The following is a 19,583-nucleotide window of genomic DNA, read 5'->3' as shown; positions in this document are numbered from 1 at the left end:
GACTCTTAATCTCACAAACAAACTGAGGATTGCTGGCGGGGTGGGGGATAGGGAGAGGGTGGTTGGGTTATGGACATTGGGAAGGGTTTGTGCTATGGTGAGTGCTGTGAAATGTGTAAGCCTGATGACTCACAAACCTGTACCTCTAGGACAAATAATACATTATATGTTAATAAAAATAGTTCAAAAAAAGATACAGAGACCCTTGTGTTTATCACAGCATTATTTATAATAGCCAAGATAAGGAAACAACCCATGTCTATTGACAGATGAATGGATAAAGAAGATGTGAGATTTATATATAGATAGATAGATATAATATTACTCATAATATATATGTAAAATATGTAATATTATTCATCCATGTATAATATGGAATATTAATTGCCTAGAAAAAGAATGAGATCATTTGCGACAACATGGATAGACCTGAAAAGTATTATGTATGTGAAACAAGTCAAAGAAAGAGACAAATATCATATAATTTTATTTATATGTGGAATCTAAAAAACAAAACAGTGAACAAAAGTAGAAACAGCTCCATAAATATAAAAAACAAACTGATGTTTGCCAGAGGGGCCAAGGGGGGAATGGGAACCTGGGTGAAGGGAAGTGGGAGATATAGGATTCAAGTTACAGAATGGATAAGTCACAAGGATGAAAAAGATACAGCATAGGGAAAATAGACAATGATATTGCGGTAGGTATGCATGGAGACATGTAGTAACTATAATTGTAGTGAGCATAGCATAACATATAAACTTGTCAAATCAACTGTGTTATATACCTGAAACTAATGTAACTTTGTGTGTCAACTATACTTCAATAAAAAAAAAAAGATGGCATAATGAAAAAAAAAAGAATGGATCTAATAGATCCATTTTGCAACAAATAGATCAAGAGTTTAATCTTGGCTCTGTGACTTACTGTGTGACTTCCTGCAAGTTACTTAACCTCTCTAAGTCTCTGTTTTCTTGTTTGTAAATGGGAGAATATAACAGTACCTACTTCAGAGAACATTTCCGAAGATTAATTGATATAATCCATGCAATGTCTGGCGTCTGTAATTTTTCATTTGTTAAATACCCTCTCCAATATTTAGAGAGAAGGAAAGAGAGAGAGAGAGAGAGAGAGAGAGAGAGAGAGAAAGAAAGAAAGAAAGAAAGAGAAAGAAAGAAAGAAAGAAAGAAAGAAAGAAAGAAAGAAAGAAAGAAAGAAAGAAAGAAAGAAAGTCAAAGAAGGAAGGCAGGGAGGGAGGAAAGAAGCAAGGAAGGTAGGAAGGAAGGAAGGGGAAAAGGAAAGGAAGAAAAAGCCCTCTGAGCTAAGGGTCCACGTTGCCCTCCTTAAGGAAACTGTTAAGGCAAAATTCAGTGTGTTTTGATCAGGCACTATCCAAAAAGTAAGTCTTAAAAAACAAACAAACAAACAAACACACACACACAACTTGTGACACCTGTCAAGGTATTCTTCAACACAGCCTGTAATGCCAGCCTCACCATCCCTACCTTATTGTACCAATATATTTTGCACTTCTTTGATCTTGACCTTATCTGCCACCACTTCCATGGTGACCTCTTAATTTTTGTTCTTTGGTCTCTCCACCCTCTTTCCTCAACGGAAGCCTAGATCTCCCCTGAGGACTCTTGCTTCCTTTGTACTCTCAAACAGATTTTTGTTTTGTTTCATTTTGTTTTGTTTTGAAATATTTTCATCCCTTTCAAAACTTAGAGCCAGAAGACTAGTGTACTCCTTGGTTTCTATTGCCACTTCTTGGCCATTTTTCTCCACTCTCTTGTAAAAAGCAAGCAAACCAACAAAATTTGCTCTCAGTCCTTGAGGTTTAAGTGATTTGACCATATTGTCATCTACTAATCTTCCGCTTACTCTCCCTAAATTATTGGAGGTAAGATAACACAATAGCTACTGTGTATGCTAAAACCTGCCATAATTCTGGGTGACTTCACAACATAAATGGCCATTCAACAGTCAGACTTCTGAATTTTTTTTTTTTTTACCTCCTCTCATCATCAGACCTATCCATACACCCTGCTGCCACACAAAACCATGATTACAAACATTGGGTTTTCTCATCACCTATAACTGCTGTAATCAGTACAGGCAATTTAAGCCTACTGCTCTCTGGCCACAATATCCAATCTCTTCTCCCAGTTTGCTCGTTTAACTATGCCCATTATGATTATTCTTCGAACTCAACAGACCATCCAGTCCTTTGGTCCTTCTTCTCCACCTCAACTCCTCACTTCCCTCCTTTTTTCTTTCCCTCTATATCCAACTTGAAGAGCATTAGAGTCATACTCTTGTTCAGACAAACTTCCCTATATTTCTGTCTTTTTCTTTTATGCTCCCATAAAATCTCAGTTCTGCTTGAAATCAATATCTTCCTTATTATCTGCATGCCAGCTGATTCTAACTGTTCTGGACTGAATGCTTGTGTTCCTCCCCACCCCCAATCCATACATTGAGATCCTAACTCTCAATGAGATAATATTTGGAGATGGAGCCTTTGGGAGGTAATTCAGGTTAGATGAGCTCATTAGGGTGGGCACTGATGATTACATTAGTGCGCTTCCAAGAAAAGACATCAGAGAGCTGGCTTTCTCCCACTTCCCAATTCCATCCTTTGCACACAAAGAAGAGGTCATGTGAACACAAAGGAAAATGGCAGCCACTCATAAGCCAGAGAGAGAGAGAGTTCTTACCAGGAACCAAACTGGCTAGTACTTCGATTTTGGACTTCCCAGATTAGACCTTTGAGGAAATAAATCTCTATTGTTTAAAGCCAACAAGACTACAGTTTTTCACTATGGCAGCCAAATGAGATGTCTAGGACAATAACAATACCAAAGAAAATCACTTGACAGGGTGGATATGTCTCAATATGATTTCATCATCGTCACACTCAAATGGGTCTTCAAACACTGACCGGGAGTTCTAGATTTCATTAGTCAACTTATTCTACTACTCACTATTAGAAGGACTATTTCAATTTCTCATCTGTTGATGTCTTTCATTTTGCAGATAAGGCAGAAGCTATCAGGTGGGAACTTCCTGGACTTTCTAATAATAAAATCTCAAAACTGCTTATATCTGCACCAATACTCTCATCCTTTTCCCTTGTTACAACTGTAAATTGGTGCCTTTAACCAAAGCTCAATTCATCCTTCCATGCCTTGGAACTCATGGCTTCTTTGCATTCTCTTTTCTGATCACTTTTTCTCTGTCTTGGTTTACTAACCTTTCCTTCTAGCAGATTCATTCTGTCACCTTTAAAATGTGCTCAAGTCATTTTGGTGAAAAGCAACAACAAAACAATAGGGATAAAATACCCTCTATCTAATATAAAGGATATATAAATATCCCTCTATCTAATATTCCCCTATGCCACTCCCCTCATTCTCTTCTCCTTCATTTGGCTTCCACCTTCATTGTTCCACTGAAACAGTGCTTACTTATCTGCAGGAGTACTGTGTATAAAGGAAATGAGCTTTTTGTCCATGATATTAGTTTTCAAGTATGTCTCTTAGTCTGTCATTTTTCTTTTGCTTTGTTTATGGAAAAATTTGCTCCATGAATTTTTAAAAAATGTTTTTATATGAGGAAGGTGCAGAAATTTCTGTACAGTCCCTCCCCTAGAAAAAATATTCCTTAGGGCTGAATTGGGGAAAGAATGACAGACTGGTCTAATTTAGCATAAGAGGTCCTCTGTATGGGGCTGATAGCAGCTCTCTTCATTAAAGTGCTGTATAACATTGATATGACCTTGTCTAAGAAAATCAAGAAAACGAGAGTCAGTGGAATGGCTCTTACTCAACTTACTACCAGGTCAGTGAGGACCAACAAGGGGATATGCCTGCCCAGTTTGTGTAACCCAAACTGTACCAAGAAAAACCTAGAGACTAGAATAAGGGAGAAGATAGCTCTACCACACCTCTTTACAATGGATCACTTCTGGAATGATCTCTTTCTAGAAATACATGTTGGGGTACCAGTGATACTACAACTTTGAGAAATTGTGCCCAAGCATTGATGTATACTTCGTCTAGCTCTAGAGTTCTCAAAGTGGCTACATTTATTATCTCATTGACCCTCAATATAAATCTATAATATAACATTATCATATGACATCATATGACAGATGAGAAAACTGAGGTCCAGAGAAGATAATAGACTAGCCAGGAGGTGGAGCTTCCAGAATTTAAATATAAGCTTTTTGGTTCCAGGATTGGCTTTTTTTTTTCTTACTATACTATACGTTGAGCTGTAATAAGCCCAGAGGCAGGGGGCCAAGCTGAGGATTCTGGAAGCCATATTCTAGAAGGAGCTTTTGTACCTGAAAGAGAGGTGCTTTAAGAGGGTCCGTGGTAGCTGTTGTCAATTATTTGAAAGCGGATATATGGAAGAGGGAGGAGACTTCTTTATAACTCCGGAGGCCAGAACTAGGACTAATTGATTGAAATTAAGGTGAACCCAGATGGTGAATACAAAACTGTCTCAAAGAATGACAAGTGTTGAGCTGCAGAAATGTATCCAGATAGGTCAACAAAGTAATGACCCCAGAGAAACAGAGAAGCACCTGGTTGCCTGAAGTTGGTGGGAGGCAGGGTCATCAGCACAAGTGTCTGCACCTGGATTTTCACCTGTTTTGGTGGGCCAGCTCTCAGTCCAAAGTGCCAGTCCTGCTCAGTTTTGATTCTTCCCTGTGGTTTCCTCTGACGTGAGGTCCTGTCCTGGAGGGGAACCCTGGAGGGTCATTTTGGAAAGTTCATAGTTCCGCGCTGACTGCAGACCCCTCCCACTCCTGACTGGAATGGACAAAGCCCCTTCCAGTACCTGCACAGTTCTCCATGGGCCTGTGAGTGTTTCCACCTTTTGGCTTTTTCGGATTTTCCTGTTCTAGGTCTGTAGCTGCCCTGTGGCTTCCCTCTGCTTTCTCACAGCTGCTGAGAGCAGCCAGGGCTTGCAGCTCTTGGTGGTTCCTCGAAACCTCTTTGCACTTGGGGTCATGAGATCATCTCATCAGCGAGTTTTGTGGTAAATGTCCACAGCTGGGTTTCTTGGTTTTGCTCTTCAGTAGCTCTGTTTATGTGTAGGACTTCAAAGAGATCCCAATCCCAAACTTCTGCTAACCTATCACCACAATCCTGCCAGAATTCTCAGGCCCACTACTGATACTTCAAGCTCCTTCTCTGGCTCTCTGACTAGGTAGCTGCTAATTTAATTATATTCAGTTGTCTCTTAGAAACGAGTATCAGCATATAATAAAACAACACTTCTGTGAAGGGGCTTGGAGTTACAAAACAAATTAAGCTCTGCTAAAATAGAACTTAGAAAAGGAACTCCAGAAGATTTAAAAACAAATATAGACTATTTTTTTTCACAGTGACTTATGGTCCTGGGTGGGTAAGATATGCCATTTATTCACATTTTTGCATTCTTCACCCCAGTAGAGAACAATTCTCACAGTTGGATGTCTGACTCAGTAATCTGTCGGTTTTGCCTGACTAAAGTCCCATCACTGACTGATGCCAAGTCTCGCTCAATTAAAGGTTCATTTTTCTTTCGGCTGTTGGCAAATGCAACACTGATTATGGGTTATTAGCACCCACCCCCTCAGATTTCTAATGTGCTGGGAGAGGTGCTGGGGGTGCTTGCCTGCAATCCAATTACAGCAGCAGCAACAGAGCTCTGCCATACCTTTCTATTCTGGGCCCAAGGACACCTGCCAGTAAGTCTGACTGTAGGGAGGGATATGTTTATTCAGGTCCTTCCTAGGGAGATTAAAAGAAAAAAGGGATCTTTTCTAATCTCCATCTCACTGCCAGCTCTGCACCTCCATGTTAAGAAAATGGTGAATTTTGTGACAACATTTGGTTCTTTTTAACATGTCTATTTATTCACTTGTTGGGTTGCTCTTTTATTGTATTCATCCAATAAATAGTTTTGAGGACTGGCTCGTGTGGCAAATGAAAACAGTCCAGAGACCGAGTCTCATAAGCCACGTGTGGAAGTAGTCTCTGCTTCCTTGCAGGAGGTCCTGAGCAGGATGTGGAAACCCTGAGACAATTGTGGTAGTCTCGCCTTCCTGCGGGGGCCCTTCTTCTGATGTTTTCTGAGGAGAAAAAAGGCTGGGTCTGCCTTTGGCACATTCTGCCGATGGACTTTAAGTATTTCACTCGTTATCTTCCATTTTGGGGTGTCCTCTCATCCCCTCAACATGCTCCAGCCTTGAACTGTGCTTCCATCCATATCAAGGCTTTATGAAGATGAAACGTAGCTGGTCCTCCCTATGCGGCTGAGGCCTCCACAGGAACACACAAGCAGCATAGAGTCCGTGTTCCCAGGCTACCCCTGTCGAGTTTTCTCTGTGTTCTTGCTTCCATGCCTGATTGGGCCCATGGGTCTCCACTATTACTACCAGGGCATGGGTTTGTGAGGGCTGTTTTTCCAGCTTCCATAGGCCCCGTGGGCTCCTTGGCTCCTGGCCCCCTCCCTCCCTCTTCAAAGCCAGCACTGTAGTGTCTTCTCTCCTGTCTAACCTTTGCTCTGTCTTTGCATCCCTTTCTCTCAATTTGTGGATTTAAAAAAAAATACATTTATCCATTTTTTCTGTCACGCTCCTGTGTTTGGACATGCTTAGGCCACTTCTTTGGGATTAAACTAAGCAATGGTTTAGTAATCTCTCTTGCTTATAGCATTTTAGATGTGAGGATATTTAGATGGAGGATGTTTAAGAATTGTAATATTGTCTTTCTAGATGGGGAGAAAGAGGAGGTTGGGAAAATGGTGAATAAATACTCAGTTCTACAGCATTCTTATACTTAAAGTTAGGCACCTACTATTTTCATTATTTTTCTTCGGAGTCTCTTTACATCTCCAAATAGCCTTGGTTCAAATGCTCAGAAAAATGAAATACAGAACTGCCACTGGTGCCGGAAAGAGTGGGAAAAGTAGTGTGAAAACTCCTGTGGCTTTATAATAGTATTATGCTTTGTAGTGGATACAATTGATTAATTAGTTCTGGATTTGTCTTCTAGAGAAAGAAGGAAACGCTGGACATATTGCTCAGGATAATTAAGAAAAAGCGTTATCAAATAAGGCCCCCATGTGGCAGCTGAATAACTCGCTGTACATACAAAAAACGGCCTTAACAAGAAATCTTTTTCAGCAAATGCCTATGTCAACTGAATCCCCCCAAAAGTAATTTGAAAAAACTTTATTAACTATTTATCTAAGACGGGGTTTTACTAAGTCTCAGTCATAAATATAAATATACCACAAACAACAGGAAAATATACTTGAGGGTGCCTGGGCGGCTCAGTTGGTTGAGTGTCTGCCTTCAGTTCAGGTCATGATCCCAGGGTCTTGGGATCAAGACTCAGTCCAGCTCCCTGCTGGGTGGGGAGTCTGCTTCTCCATCTTCCTCTTCCCACTGCTTGTGCTCTCTCTATCATGTTCTCTCTCTCAACTAAAAAAACAAAATCTTTTTTTAAAAATGTACTTGAGGCTAGAAAGCTAATTCTGAGAATAATGATGCCTCACTCTTCCATATTTGATATGACCACTCAGTTTTGTCTTTTATTTATTTATTTTTAAATTATTATTTTTTAAAGATTTTATTTATCTAACAGACAGAGATCACAAGTAGGCAGAGAGGCAGGCAGAGAGAGAGGAAGGGAAGCAGGCTCCCCGCTGAGCAGAGAGCCCGATATGGGGCTCCCTCCCAGGACCCTGAGACCATGACCTGAGCTGAAGGCAGGGGCTTTAACCCACTGAGCCATGAAGGTGCCCGTTTTTGTTTTTGTTTTCTTGTTTTGTTTTTTAAGATTTTATTTATTCTGGGAAATGGAGAGAGAGGAGGCAGAGAGAGAAGCAGACTTCCCTCTGAGCAGTGTGCCCCATGTGGGACTCGACTCCAGGACCCTGGGATCACGACCTGAGCCAAAGGCAGACATTTAACCTACTGAGCCACCCGGGTGCCCTCGGTTTTGTCCTCTTGATAAGTATTAAGGGTGTGTGTGTGTGTGTGTGTGTGTGTGTGTGTGTGTGTTTTCTCTCCCTTGGGAAAACCAGCACAGGTACCTAGGAATTTCCTTGCTAATTGATGGCTTTCCACTCTTTCCTCATGCAGTTTTCATCTGTGTTTAAATAATAAAAATTTCAATAGGAGTCATATTTGTCATAGCCAGTGCAAATACTTTGCAGAGACTGCCTGTGTAGTCAGTGCATGTTTCCTGATGGCTGCTTCTGAATTCAAACTGTTGGTGTAGCAAGAGGAAACAAGTTAATTGGAGCTTCTAGAACGGCAACTCTCCTTAAAAACTTCCATGTTACCATAGAGAAGACAAGAAATGTTTGGGAACAAGAGCACTAACATAGAAAACAGTCCTGTTTTAAATATTGTGAAAGTTTAAAGTCTAAGTTATTTTCTCTAATTTTAATGTGTGAATGTTTATTGCAGTAAGTTAACTGAGTTTTTTTTTCCTACACTGATCTTTATTCTACTATGATTAAACTTAGTCACTGAAAGGGCTGTCTTTGCTCTAATGATTTTAGAGATTTAAAATTTTCTACAAACTCAGATATTCGTCATCTACGGCTTTATTATACAAAACTCTGTTTTTAAAGCGTTCAACATTCCCTCCACCGTTAACAGTCCCTCCTTTGTATAATATACTTGATGTACAGGGATATCTATACTAAACTATGTTCTGTAACAATGTTCTTTGACAAAACCTTCAGAACCAGAGGTGAAAGTTATATGGACTCTGGAGCCACCAAAATTGCGAAATTTCAGTAAAATAATGCCAAATGTAACTTCAAGTTACATTAACGAACATTTATTGAGAACTTGTTATATGCGGGGTACCGTGCTAGGCTCTACAGGGACAGTAGTTAACGGACCTCACTCTGTAGTCCGAGCTTGTTGATGCAAAGGGAGATAGCCACTTAGGTAAGTGCCAGAGAATGCAGCAGAGGGTAGGACCTTCTGTTGGTAAGGCTGGAGGATGAAGAAACATTGCAAAGTGAGCGCTATGTTCCAAAAACGCACGACCAGGGCGGCCCTCTTCTCCGGGAGCAGCCCAAAAGAGCCAAGGCCCAAACTGCCCTGAGACTCACTGTTCCTCATCCAGTTTCGGGGTCTCTGCCCAGGCAGGAGAAGGGTGCACATTAGCACGGCGCTCGTTCTCACGTGGGCGGCCAGTTCCGGCTGCAGGACGTGCTAAGGCCAAGGTAGGAGAGACGTGGCGTGGACGGTCAAGAAATCCTACCATCACACGCCCAAGGGGGATATTCTACGGGCAGTTTCCTTCCCCGGGCTATTTGTCGCTGTTTTCCAGACCACGGGAGGGAGTTAGGACAAAAGGAACCCTGCTCGTTTCCAGGGAGTCAAGTCCTGGGTCTGTTCAGTGCGCCGGACTGCTGTATTTTCTGGGCTGAGAACCTGGGAATAGGCTTTCGCCATGGAAATAACAGCAGCTAAAGCTAGAGATCCCAGCAGTTAAAGCTGGGCTCCCGACAACGATCAGCATTCCTCCCGGGTCTCTCCGGCGCCTCGCATCCCACAATCCCCGTGCAAACTGCAGCGCTGCTTCGCGGCAAGCCGGCTGCCTGCGGCACGCGGGCTGCGAGCGCGAGCCCGGCGCCTTGACAGCTGCCCACGCGCCGGGGTGGTGCTCGAGCACGTTGCTTTTTAAAAGCCGCGAGGCCGACCCCGCCCCCTGCGTGTCGCGATTGGCTCCAGGTGGACTGCGTTGGCCTGATAGGTGCAGGGAGGGCGGGGCCGCGCGTGCGAGGCTCGTGGCCTCACCGCAGCAGTCGCCCCTGGGGCGCGAGTGGCGGCCGAAGGCAGGTGGTAGGGCGTGCGGGCCGGCGGGCACGCGCGCGTGCTGGCAGCCGAGGTCCCTCGGGAAGCGGGGGAGCGCCGACACCGCCCCGCACGCTCCGCCTGGCGGCCGGCGGCGCGCGCGAGGGCGGGGGAGGTGCGTGCGTGTGTGCGCGTGAATGTGTGTGTGAGTGTGTGTGTGTGTGTAGCTTGGGTGCGGAGCGCGAGCCGCCAGTGCCCGGGTACGAGTTCCCCCGCGGTCTTCCACACCCTCCGTCGGTCCCCGCTCCTTCCGCCACGACTCGCCAGTGTCCCCACGGTAGCAAAACGAACAGGAGCATTGGGAAGCAGGTGTGGGGGGTGGGAGCGGTAGCAGCAGACAAAAGGGGCGCGGGGGTCAGCCCACCATGGCCTCCAGGAGCCTGGGGGGCCTGAGCGGGAGCCGCGGCGGCGGCGGCGGCGGCGGCGGCGGCAAGAAGAGCCTCAGCGCCCGCAATGCTGCGGTGGAGAGGAGGAACCTCATCACGGTGTGCAGGTACGGCGCGGCCCGCGGCTCGCGGCGACGGGAGGGGGCCGCCGCCGCCGAGGGCTGAGGGCTAGAGCGCGAGCCCCTCGGGGTCCCTCAGACTGGGGGGCCGTGGCTCCAGTCTGTGCCGCACCGGGCGTGTCCGCGGTCGCGAGCTCCCTGACGGGGGCCCGGGTCTGGGCACCGTGAGGCCCCGGACTTTCAGACAGTTTCAGGACTGGAGCCGAGCGAGGATCAGGCTTGGGGCGGGGCTGGGGGAGGATTTGTTTTGAATGTGTCTTCTAGTGTCAGAGTGAGAGGAGGACAGGAAGGAAAAGCTCTTTCATTTAGTGCCCATTAAGCTGTCAGCCACGTTTTGGCGAAGTCGTCGTTTCTGTGATTGTTTACCGTGTTGCCTCAAAATCGGAATGCATTTTGTTTTTGTTTTGGCTTGTTTACGTATGTAGTCAGTTATTTCATTCCCCCAGTATTGAATGTCTACTACAAGCCTGCCGTGTGTGTGTGTGTGTGTGTGTGTGTGTGTGTGTGTGTGTTTTCTCTCCACTTTTAAATTGCAGTGCTAGTGCAGTTTCTGCAGTTGTTATTCTGCAAGTGGGACTTGTGGAGGGTACCTAGTCTTCGTGTCAATGATTTATTCCGTCTCCCTTTCCTTAAAGGTTTTATTTTTTAAAAGATTTTATTTATTTATTTGACAGAGATCACAAGTAAGTAGAGAGGCAGGCGGGGGTGGGGGAGGGTGGGGAGAGCAGGCTACCTGCTGAACAGAGAGCAGGATGCAGGCCTTGATCCCAGGACCCTGGGATCATGACCTGAGCCCAAGGCAGAGGCTTTAACCCACTGAGCCACCCAGACGCCCCTCCTTAAAGATTTTCTAATTATAAATGTAGTATTCCTTTATTCTAGGAAATACAGAAACGTAAAGTGAATAATTAGTGTCTGTATTCTGAAATAACTGATTTTTCACCAAACATCTCAGCAACAACCATTGGTAATTCTCTAAGAATTAAAAAATGACCTTTCCCTCCTTTTCAATTTCTGTGTATTTCTTGTGTAAAAATGTATCAAGCATCTGACGCAGCATACAGATATTTATGCTGGGACTTCTATTCAATAACTTTGAGCGACTTTTTGTTTTTTTTTAACCTGGACTATTACATATGTTTGCCTACATAGCAGGAAGGCTGCCTCACTAACTATATGGCACTTGAGCTGTAAACAGTAAAATAATGTGGAGTTGGTTAAATTTACCATTTGTGCTGTCTAGGATACAACCTTTGAGGAAGACAGGTATTCAATTTTTTTTAAAATCCAGGCAAATCTTTTTTTAAGTTAGGAAAATAGAACAATATGCAAGGCTGATGTATTTTACATATATTAAAGATTATGACTTGATTTTTTTAAAAGATGATCATCTTTAGCAGGATCCAACATTCTTGGGATAATGTGTTTCATAAAAGCTTCCTCAGAGTTAAACTTCACAGTGCAGTTTTTTGCTCAGTTGTCTTTTTTCTTTCTTTCTTTCTTTTTTTTTAAGTAATTCTTCATACTATAGCATCCAGTGCTCAGTAAATATTTATCGATTGAATAATTTCAGTGGTGGGTACTCTTGCTTCTCCATTTTTGTCCTGGCTGATTTTAGGTTACTTGATGTTCATCTGCTCCCTCATCAGAGGAAGGCCAGAAGAAAGGACTTGTACCTCAATCTTATTTAAATAACATTTTAAGTTATATTTAAGATGTTTCAGGCATATCACACTGATTTGTGTGGACAGCTGTCCAGGCTTGCTGTATTTTCATTAATTTTATTTGCATGATTATTGTTTTCTATTGCAAAAAGAATATAAGTGCTGACCTCAGTTATAATTTACACATAAATTTAGTGTTGTAGCTAAAACAGATTTCAATTTTTGGCTTAGATTTCAACTAGTGTATTTATGTGGATTTACTACTAAGGCTGTTCTTCACATCTGAAGAGTTGATGGTTTATATAAATTATCATCCTCCTTAATAATAATGGGAACTGTTTGATAGGCTTTGTCTAAAAGGCTTTTACTTTTTGGGGAAAAAAAGTCATTCTAGGCCATTTGGATGTTTTAAGTAGCTCTGCCTGAACAAATCAATATTTATGCATTTATGTTTCTTTGCCTTTCAAAGTTACCAAATTGTGGTATCTCACCCTTGTCTCTTAATTAACTCATTTTAAAATTTTTATATATGAAGTTAGAGATGATTTGATATTTAAGTTGTGAAGAAGTTGGTTTAGAGTTTGAGTTCTGAGTTTACTTTGTCATTTAGTTCTATGTCCTTTAACAAGCCATGCAAACATTTCATTATCTAGTTTTCAGATCTATAAAATCATCTTAGCCTAGATCATTAGTAACCTTCAATAACAGCCTTAAAACTAATGATAGATTGCAAATAAAATGTGTTGATACTTTCTTTTGAATTTCTCCAAATATGAGCAGGGTAATGGTAGACATATGTTTAATGGCAGCTAGATGAGGTATGTGCATTTTTCTCTCTAAACAAAAACATTTTGAACTGTGCCTTCCATTTTATTTTCCTCCACTGATACTCTAGAAAACTTGTGAACAGTTTACCAAAGCAAATCAAAACAAAATGCTCCCCCATCACCACATATCATTCCACTGTATCTATATTATTTATACGATAATGCTTTTCTTTACCCCTTAAACAACTTAGACATATTCTCAGCTGAGTTTTAAACCTTTATGATGCAACTAAGCAATTCTTTAGGTTTAAAGCCTTGCACAAGAACAGTATTGTTATGGTGTGGAGTTTTTGAAGTGGCTTGCTGGGTTAGGTAAGATAGGACCTGAATTGAATTTAATTTCTATTCATTGTGATTGTGTATGTAATTATTTCATCTCTTATTTTTGTTCTACTGAAAATTTATGCATTGTAGCGTTTAAAATACTTGTATGGTACTTAGTACTATCTTATCATCCTTTTTTTTTTTTTTTTTTTTTTTTTTTTTTTTTTTACAGATCGTGGTGGAGAGAAACTAGGTCATTTGTTGCCTCTAAATATTCCATGCTCAATTCCAGAATACTCATAGGCTGATTTTGGCTCTGTGTACCAACTAGCATTTCCCCTGCATATTCTTTACCATTTAGAATTTTGAAAAATTAAGTTTTTAAAGTCCCAGGGTTTTTTTTTAATTTCTATTTTTCATCCATAGAAAATCAGGCACATTAGTCATTTTTTCTGTCATTTTATGCTTCATGTTTTATTGAAAAACTTACATATTCTTTTGATTTTACTTCTGTTGGCAAAGGGAATTAAAATGGAAAGTCTCTTTCTGTAGGTTAACACTTTATGAGAAAGTTATTTAAGTGTTCAGTTTATATATGCATAAACAGATTTTAATATAACATTTGTTAAACTTTTACATCAATACCTTAAGAGAAACTCCTCACACAATCATAATTTTCCTGTCTTGTGGATAGAAAGGATTAATAAGAACCACTTAAGGAGAAAGTGTGATGACTGGAGACAAACGATGGTTTTCAAAATTCAAGTACTTCTAATAAGATGTACATAGTTATTCTTGGTTTTCTGTAGGTGAAGATATTATTTCATAATTTGAATCTTATTTCAAGTAACAGTAGGGCCTTGTTTTTCCAGTGTGGTCAGGGAATGAGGTGCTTATCTTTTCCATGTTATAAATTGTGTGAGTTAAGCTTAAAATTCTCCCATCAACTATAGTGCTCTACCCAGCTTTGGTTATGGATTGCAGTCTTCCGTATAACTGAAGCTTAGAATTTAAGTGTTTAAATCTAAGCCAAAATAAATATTAATATTTAAAACATTTTGGGTGAATCACTTTTAAAAATGTACTACACATTTTCCTATCTTCTTTAAAAAGACTCTCTAAAGGGGTTCCTGGGTGGCTCAGTGGGTTAAAGCCTCTGCGTTCGGCTCAGGTCATGGTCCCAGGGTCCTGGGATTGAGCCCCACATGGGACTCTCTGCTCAGCGGGGAGCCTGCTTCTCCTCTCTCTCTCTGCCTGCCTCTCTACTTGTGATCTCTATCTGTCAAATAAATAAATAAAATCTTAAAAAAAAAAAGACTCTCTAAAAAATAATAGAATCTTTATTGAAGACTTCACTCTGAATCTGTTTCTGTGAATATGTCCTGTGTGGTGGCTGCCCTTGAGGACTCTTGAGATATAGAACTTTTTGCGACACAGCCCTAGGAAGCTTGTGTGTTTGAAGTTTTTTCCTCTGTGTTTGCATTCTGCTATTGCTTCCTACCAAAGTTGTAATCTGTTATTACAACTCTGCCTGTTTCTAGCACCTCTTTCCTTTGTGCTTCCTATCTTCACATACTTATTAGAATTGGCTGTGAACTAGGAAAGCAAGTAAGTAAATCTGTCATGTGTTTAAAAAAAAAAAAAAAAAAAGGTAGCCAGAGGCCTCAGTTAAGTAAACGAGCTTTAGCACTCTGAACTCAACATTCTAGTTGATGAATAATCAGAAAAAATGTCTCTAGCTCTGTTTGAACATGGTGGGTGAACTCCAGATACATAAAATGTTAGTGTGATTGGCAATATAATCCTTTAAAGAACTTCAAATTGAGGGACTTACTTTCCTAGTAACTATTTGCTTGAGTATGCCTCATGAGACTCTTCATACCTTGGCTAAAGTGATCATATTTTTGGCTAAAGCTCTTTTAGTCATGTTCTGTGTAGCAGAACTTTGGGTTTGGTCTTTCATCAACATTTTTAGTTGTATTCCTTCGAAGCAGGTTCAGTATCATTTCCGAGGATTGTTAAGAGCCCTGATAGGTATTGGTGACAGAGATAGCATGATCATCTTTTCAGCTATTAGTCCTGGATAAATTTCACAGCATGCATAGGTCATTATCTCTTTTCTTAGCTAAAATGAGTTCATACTCAGGGAAATAGCTGTCCTCCACACATGTAACTTTCCTGCTTACCTTAACTTCCCTGCTTATCTTAATTCATTGCTGATTGATAAATGTCAGAAGCTCTGTTAAAAGATCGGATATTCAAGGGGGAATATGTGAAGCTTATCCGCTTATGTGTTCAGACTTACAAGTTTTGAAGATCTATATCTGAGTTGGTCCAAATCATCAGAAAGCAGCTGGGTATGTAGACAGCATTGCTTCACACAATCCTATCACCACTTGCTTTTTCACAATTGTGCATTGATAAGATTCCATCGGCCTATATTGTGTGTCATCAGAAGAAACAGTCACAGAAGGTCTTGAAGTTGTCAAGAACATTGTTTATTATATCAAGAAGTGTCTTCTTTTTGTTAACTTTTCTATGAGAAATAGCTGTCTTATTTTAGTGCCAAGAATTGTATCTCTAGGCAGTTGGTTTATTTATATCTACTGGACACAAATGTGTAACTGACAACTTCTTTTTTCTTGTAAGCTTTAGAAATTTTAGTATTAAATCTGTGGCCAAGCTCTAAAAGATACGTAGAACATGGGAGTATTGGATTTAGCATTATTCTTAGCTCACTTTGCTTTCACATTTTTCATATAAATTATTATTGACTTATAATCTGCATACAGAAAGTGCACATAGCATAAGTGTATAGCTCAGTGAATTTTTGCGAAGAGGACGCTGCCTTGTAACTAGCAATCAGGTCAAGAAAAAGAATATTACCCTTCATGTATTTAAATAGTCTGAAATTTTTCTCAAAAATGTTTGTAGTTGTGAAAATACATATATGTCCCTTGCTAATCTTATTCTTTTATGTTTTTATATGGTAACAGATCACTAAATTTTTTAAATTTTCTTTTTTTGCTGATATATAGACATAAAATCAACCTTTTAAAATATTTGTCTTGTAATGTAGTAATCTTACCAGATTTACTTATTAATTCTAACAGATTTTCTGCCATTTTTTATTTTTTTAAACTTCGAATACAGTCTTGTTATCTGCTTGTTTAAAAGTTCATGCCTTTGTTTCCTTTCATTACTGCACTGGATAACTAGAGTATTACAGGGGCGCCTGGGAGGCTCAGTGGGTTAATGCCTCTGCCTTCGGCTCAGGTCATGGTCTCAGGGTCCTGGGATCAAGCCCCACATCGGGCTCTCTGCTCAGCAGGGAGCCTGCTTCCCCCTCTCTCTCTCTCTCTCTCTGCGTGTCTCTCTGCCTACTTGTGACTGCTTTCTGTCAAATAAATAAAATCTTTAAAAAACTAAACAAAAAAAACTAGAGTATTGCAGAAAATATTAAAAATTTTGCCAGGGGGTAAATGTTTGCAATCAAATGTTTTTTTTCTATCAAAATATACATAATTTCTCTTCCTTTTTTTCTGGTTATGTAGTGAATTATATTCACTGACTTTTGAACGTTAAACTACTCTGGAATAAAAACACTTCATCGTGTTGTATTATCTTTTATACATATCTTTGCATTCAGTGAGTTAATATTCCATTTGGGATTTTTACCTGTATGTTCAGGGAAGAGATTTATCTGTAATTGTTCTTTCTTACAGTGTCCTTGTTTAGTTTTGTCACTAACATTATCTGACCTTATAAAGCAAGTTGGGAAATATTCTTCAGTAGAAGAATTTGTATAGCATTAGAGTAATATTTCTTTCTTAAACTTTTTAAAGAATTCACCAGGGAAGAAATCTGAACTGCTGATTGTCTTTGTAGGAAGTCTCTTTAGTAACAGACTCAATTTATTTAATAGACACTACAATTCAGATTTCCTGTTTCTTCTCAAATTAGGCTTCAGTGAGTTTTTCATATATATTACCAAATTTATTCTTGAGATCTTTCAAATCTCTTCATATCTTTTTATTGTTTAAAAAAGCCATAGTAGGGGGGGCGCCTGGGTGGCTCAGTGGGTTAAAGCCTCTGCCTTCAGCTCAGATCATGATCCCAGGGTTCTGGGATCGAGCCCTGCATGGGGCTCTCTGCTCGGTGGGGAGCCTGCTTCCCTTCCTCTCTCTCTGCCTGCCTCTCTGCCGATTTGTGATCTTTGTCTGTCAAATAAATTAATAAAATCTTTAAAAAAAAATCTATAGTAGGTTTCCATTTTCTTTCCTGATCCTGCTAATCTCTGTTTTTTCCATGTTTTTTCTTGGTAGGAGTTTATGAATTTTATGTATCTTTTCAAAAGTCAGCTTTTGGCTTTGTTAATTTTATCTGCCATATATTTATTTCTTAATTCATGGGTTTCTTTATTATTTCCTTGACTTTAAGTTCCTGTTTTTCTTTTTTTTCTAATTTCTTGAGATGGGAGTTTAGGTCATTGTTTTTTAGCCTTTCTTCTTTTCTAATATATGCCTTTTAAATTGAGATGCCCTTACTTTGGGATTGCTCACAAGATTTGAAATGTTGTATCTTTACTATTAATTGGATTAAAATGTTTTCTAATTTCTGTTGGGATTTCTTTAACTCCAGGGTTACTTAAAAATTTATTATTTAACTTTCAAACAGTGAAGGATTTTCTAGTTATTTTTAGATACTGATTATTAACTTAATTCCACTATACTTATAGAGAACATACTCTGAAAGATTTCAAACATTTGAGATTTTGTTTATGCTTGCTTTATAATATAGTATATGGTTAATTTTGATGTTTCTTGTGTGTTTGAAAAATATATATAATCTGTCATTGATTGCATGTTCCATGTTAATTGTATCTAAGTATGTTAATTGTGCTTTTTTATATTCTTTATCCCTTACTAGTTTTTTATATGCTTAGTCTAATTTTGTGAGAGATATGTTAAGGTCTGTCTCTGAGTATACTTTTATCTGTTTCCTCCTTTAGTTCTGTCATTTTTGCTGTCAATATTTTGTTGCTTTATTATTGGGTGTGCAGATTTAGGATTGTGATCTCTTGGGGCGCCTGGGTCGTGCAGTTGGTTAAATATCCAACTCTTGATTTTGGCTCAGGCCGTGATCTCAGGCTCATGAGATCAAGCCCTGCATCCAGCACTGCTTCAGATTCTCTCTCCCTCTGCTCCTTCTGCTCATATTCTCTCTCAAAAAAATGAATCTTATTGTGACTTCTTCCTAGGGGTTGGATTCCTTTGTCACCATGAAATATCTTTTTTTATCTCTAATACTGTTACTGCCTTAAAGTCTATTTTGTCTGCTATTAATATAGTTAAAACAGCTTTCTTTCAGTTAATGTTTGTATGGTGTCTCTTTTTCCATCCTTAACTTTTAATCTTTTTGTCCTTAAATTTAAAGTGTCTCTAGTAGGCAGGATAGAATTGAGTTTGGGTGTTTATCTAGTCTTTTATTTAGAGTATTTAGCCCATTTACATTTAATGTTATTGTATTTGGGTTTATAGCTACCATTTTACTCTTTGTTTTATGTTGAATTTTTCTCTTTCCTTGCCTTCTTATATATCAGTATTTTTTTAAATTCCATTATTCTAGTTTTTCTCTCAGTGAACTTGTTAGTCATAAATTTTTTTTCTTATTTTGTATTTATGTTAGGTTCCCATTCTTTTGGCAATTACTCCTGATTTATCACAGTGTAATATAAATTTAATTAATTTATTCCTTCTCATCCTATACACTTTGTCTATATATATTTTAAATTCTGCAAGAATCTTTTATTGCTGTATTTATACTTGATATTCACTTAATACACATTTGCATTTACCTACATATTTACCCTTGCCATTGCTCTTCCATCAGGTTTAGAAAAATTTTGGCTATTATCTTTTTATGCTCCAGTTAACATGTATGTTAAATTTTACCAGGGTCCACTTGACTTAGGTTCTTTCTTTTCTGTATCTTCTCTTATTTATTCTCTTTCTGCTTCAGTTTGTATATTTTCTATTGACTTCTTTTCCTTTTCATTAATCTTGTCTTCTACTGTTTCTCATCTACTGAGTAAATTAAATGAGTTTTTAATTTTAGATAGTTCTTGAATTTTGATTCGATTCTTTTAAAATAGACTCTAATCCTCTTATAAAAATGTATATCTTTTTATCTATATCCATCTTTTCCTCTTCCGTAGGTGATATTAATCATAGTGTATCCTAATGTTTTTATCACTAATTTAGAATATTTGTATCATCTTACATCTCTTTTGAGTTTTCTCTCTTCCTATCTTTGTCATGTAGTCTTATTTTTTTGGCATATCTAGATTTCTTTTATTGAATGCCAGATAGTATGAAATTTTTTCAGCACTTTTGTTCTTTAAGTGCTATTATACTTACGCTTTGTCAACCATTATG

At 39.4% G+C, this 19,583-nt stretch overlaps 1 protein-coding gene across 8 annotated transcripts in view; it reads left to right on the top strand.

The window, feature by feature from the left end:
- The first annotated feature begins 9,824 nt into the window (after positions 1-9,824).
- Positions 9,825-19,583, top strand: part of RUNDC3B (RUN domain containing 3B) — a 150,649-nt gene continuing 140,890 nt past the window's right edge. For 2 of the 8 annotated variants that reach the window (XM_032875950.1, XM_032875975.1), the window contains exons 1-2: positions 9,828-10,379; positions 13,379-13,399. In XM_032875950.1, coding sequence (XP_032731841.1) covers positions 10,252-10,379; positions 13,379-13,399 — 149 coding nt within the window. In that variant the 5' untranslated portion in view covers positions 9,828-10,251. Of the gene's footprint in view, positions 10,380-13,378; positions 13,400-19,583 lie in introns of all 8 variants that reach the window. The other 6 variants (XM_032875959.1, XM_032875984.1, XM_032875967.1 and 3 more) reach the window with 5 other exon arrangements.

This window comes from Lontra canadensis, unplaced genomic scaffold (genome assembly GCF_010015895.1).
Source record: "Lontra canadensis isolate GAN:19392208 unplaced genomic scaffold, GSC_riverotter_1.0 scaffold2, whole genome shotgun sequence".
NCBI classification, from domain to species: Eukaryota; Metazoa; Chordata; class Mammalia; order Carnivora; family Mustelidae; genus Lontra; species Lontra canadensis.
Note: the sequence above shows the minus strand (reverse complement) of the source record. Positions and strands in the feature narration are given on the sequence as shown.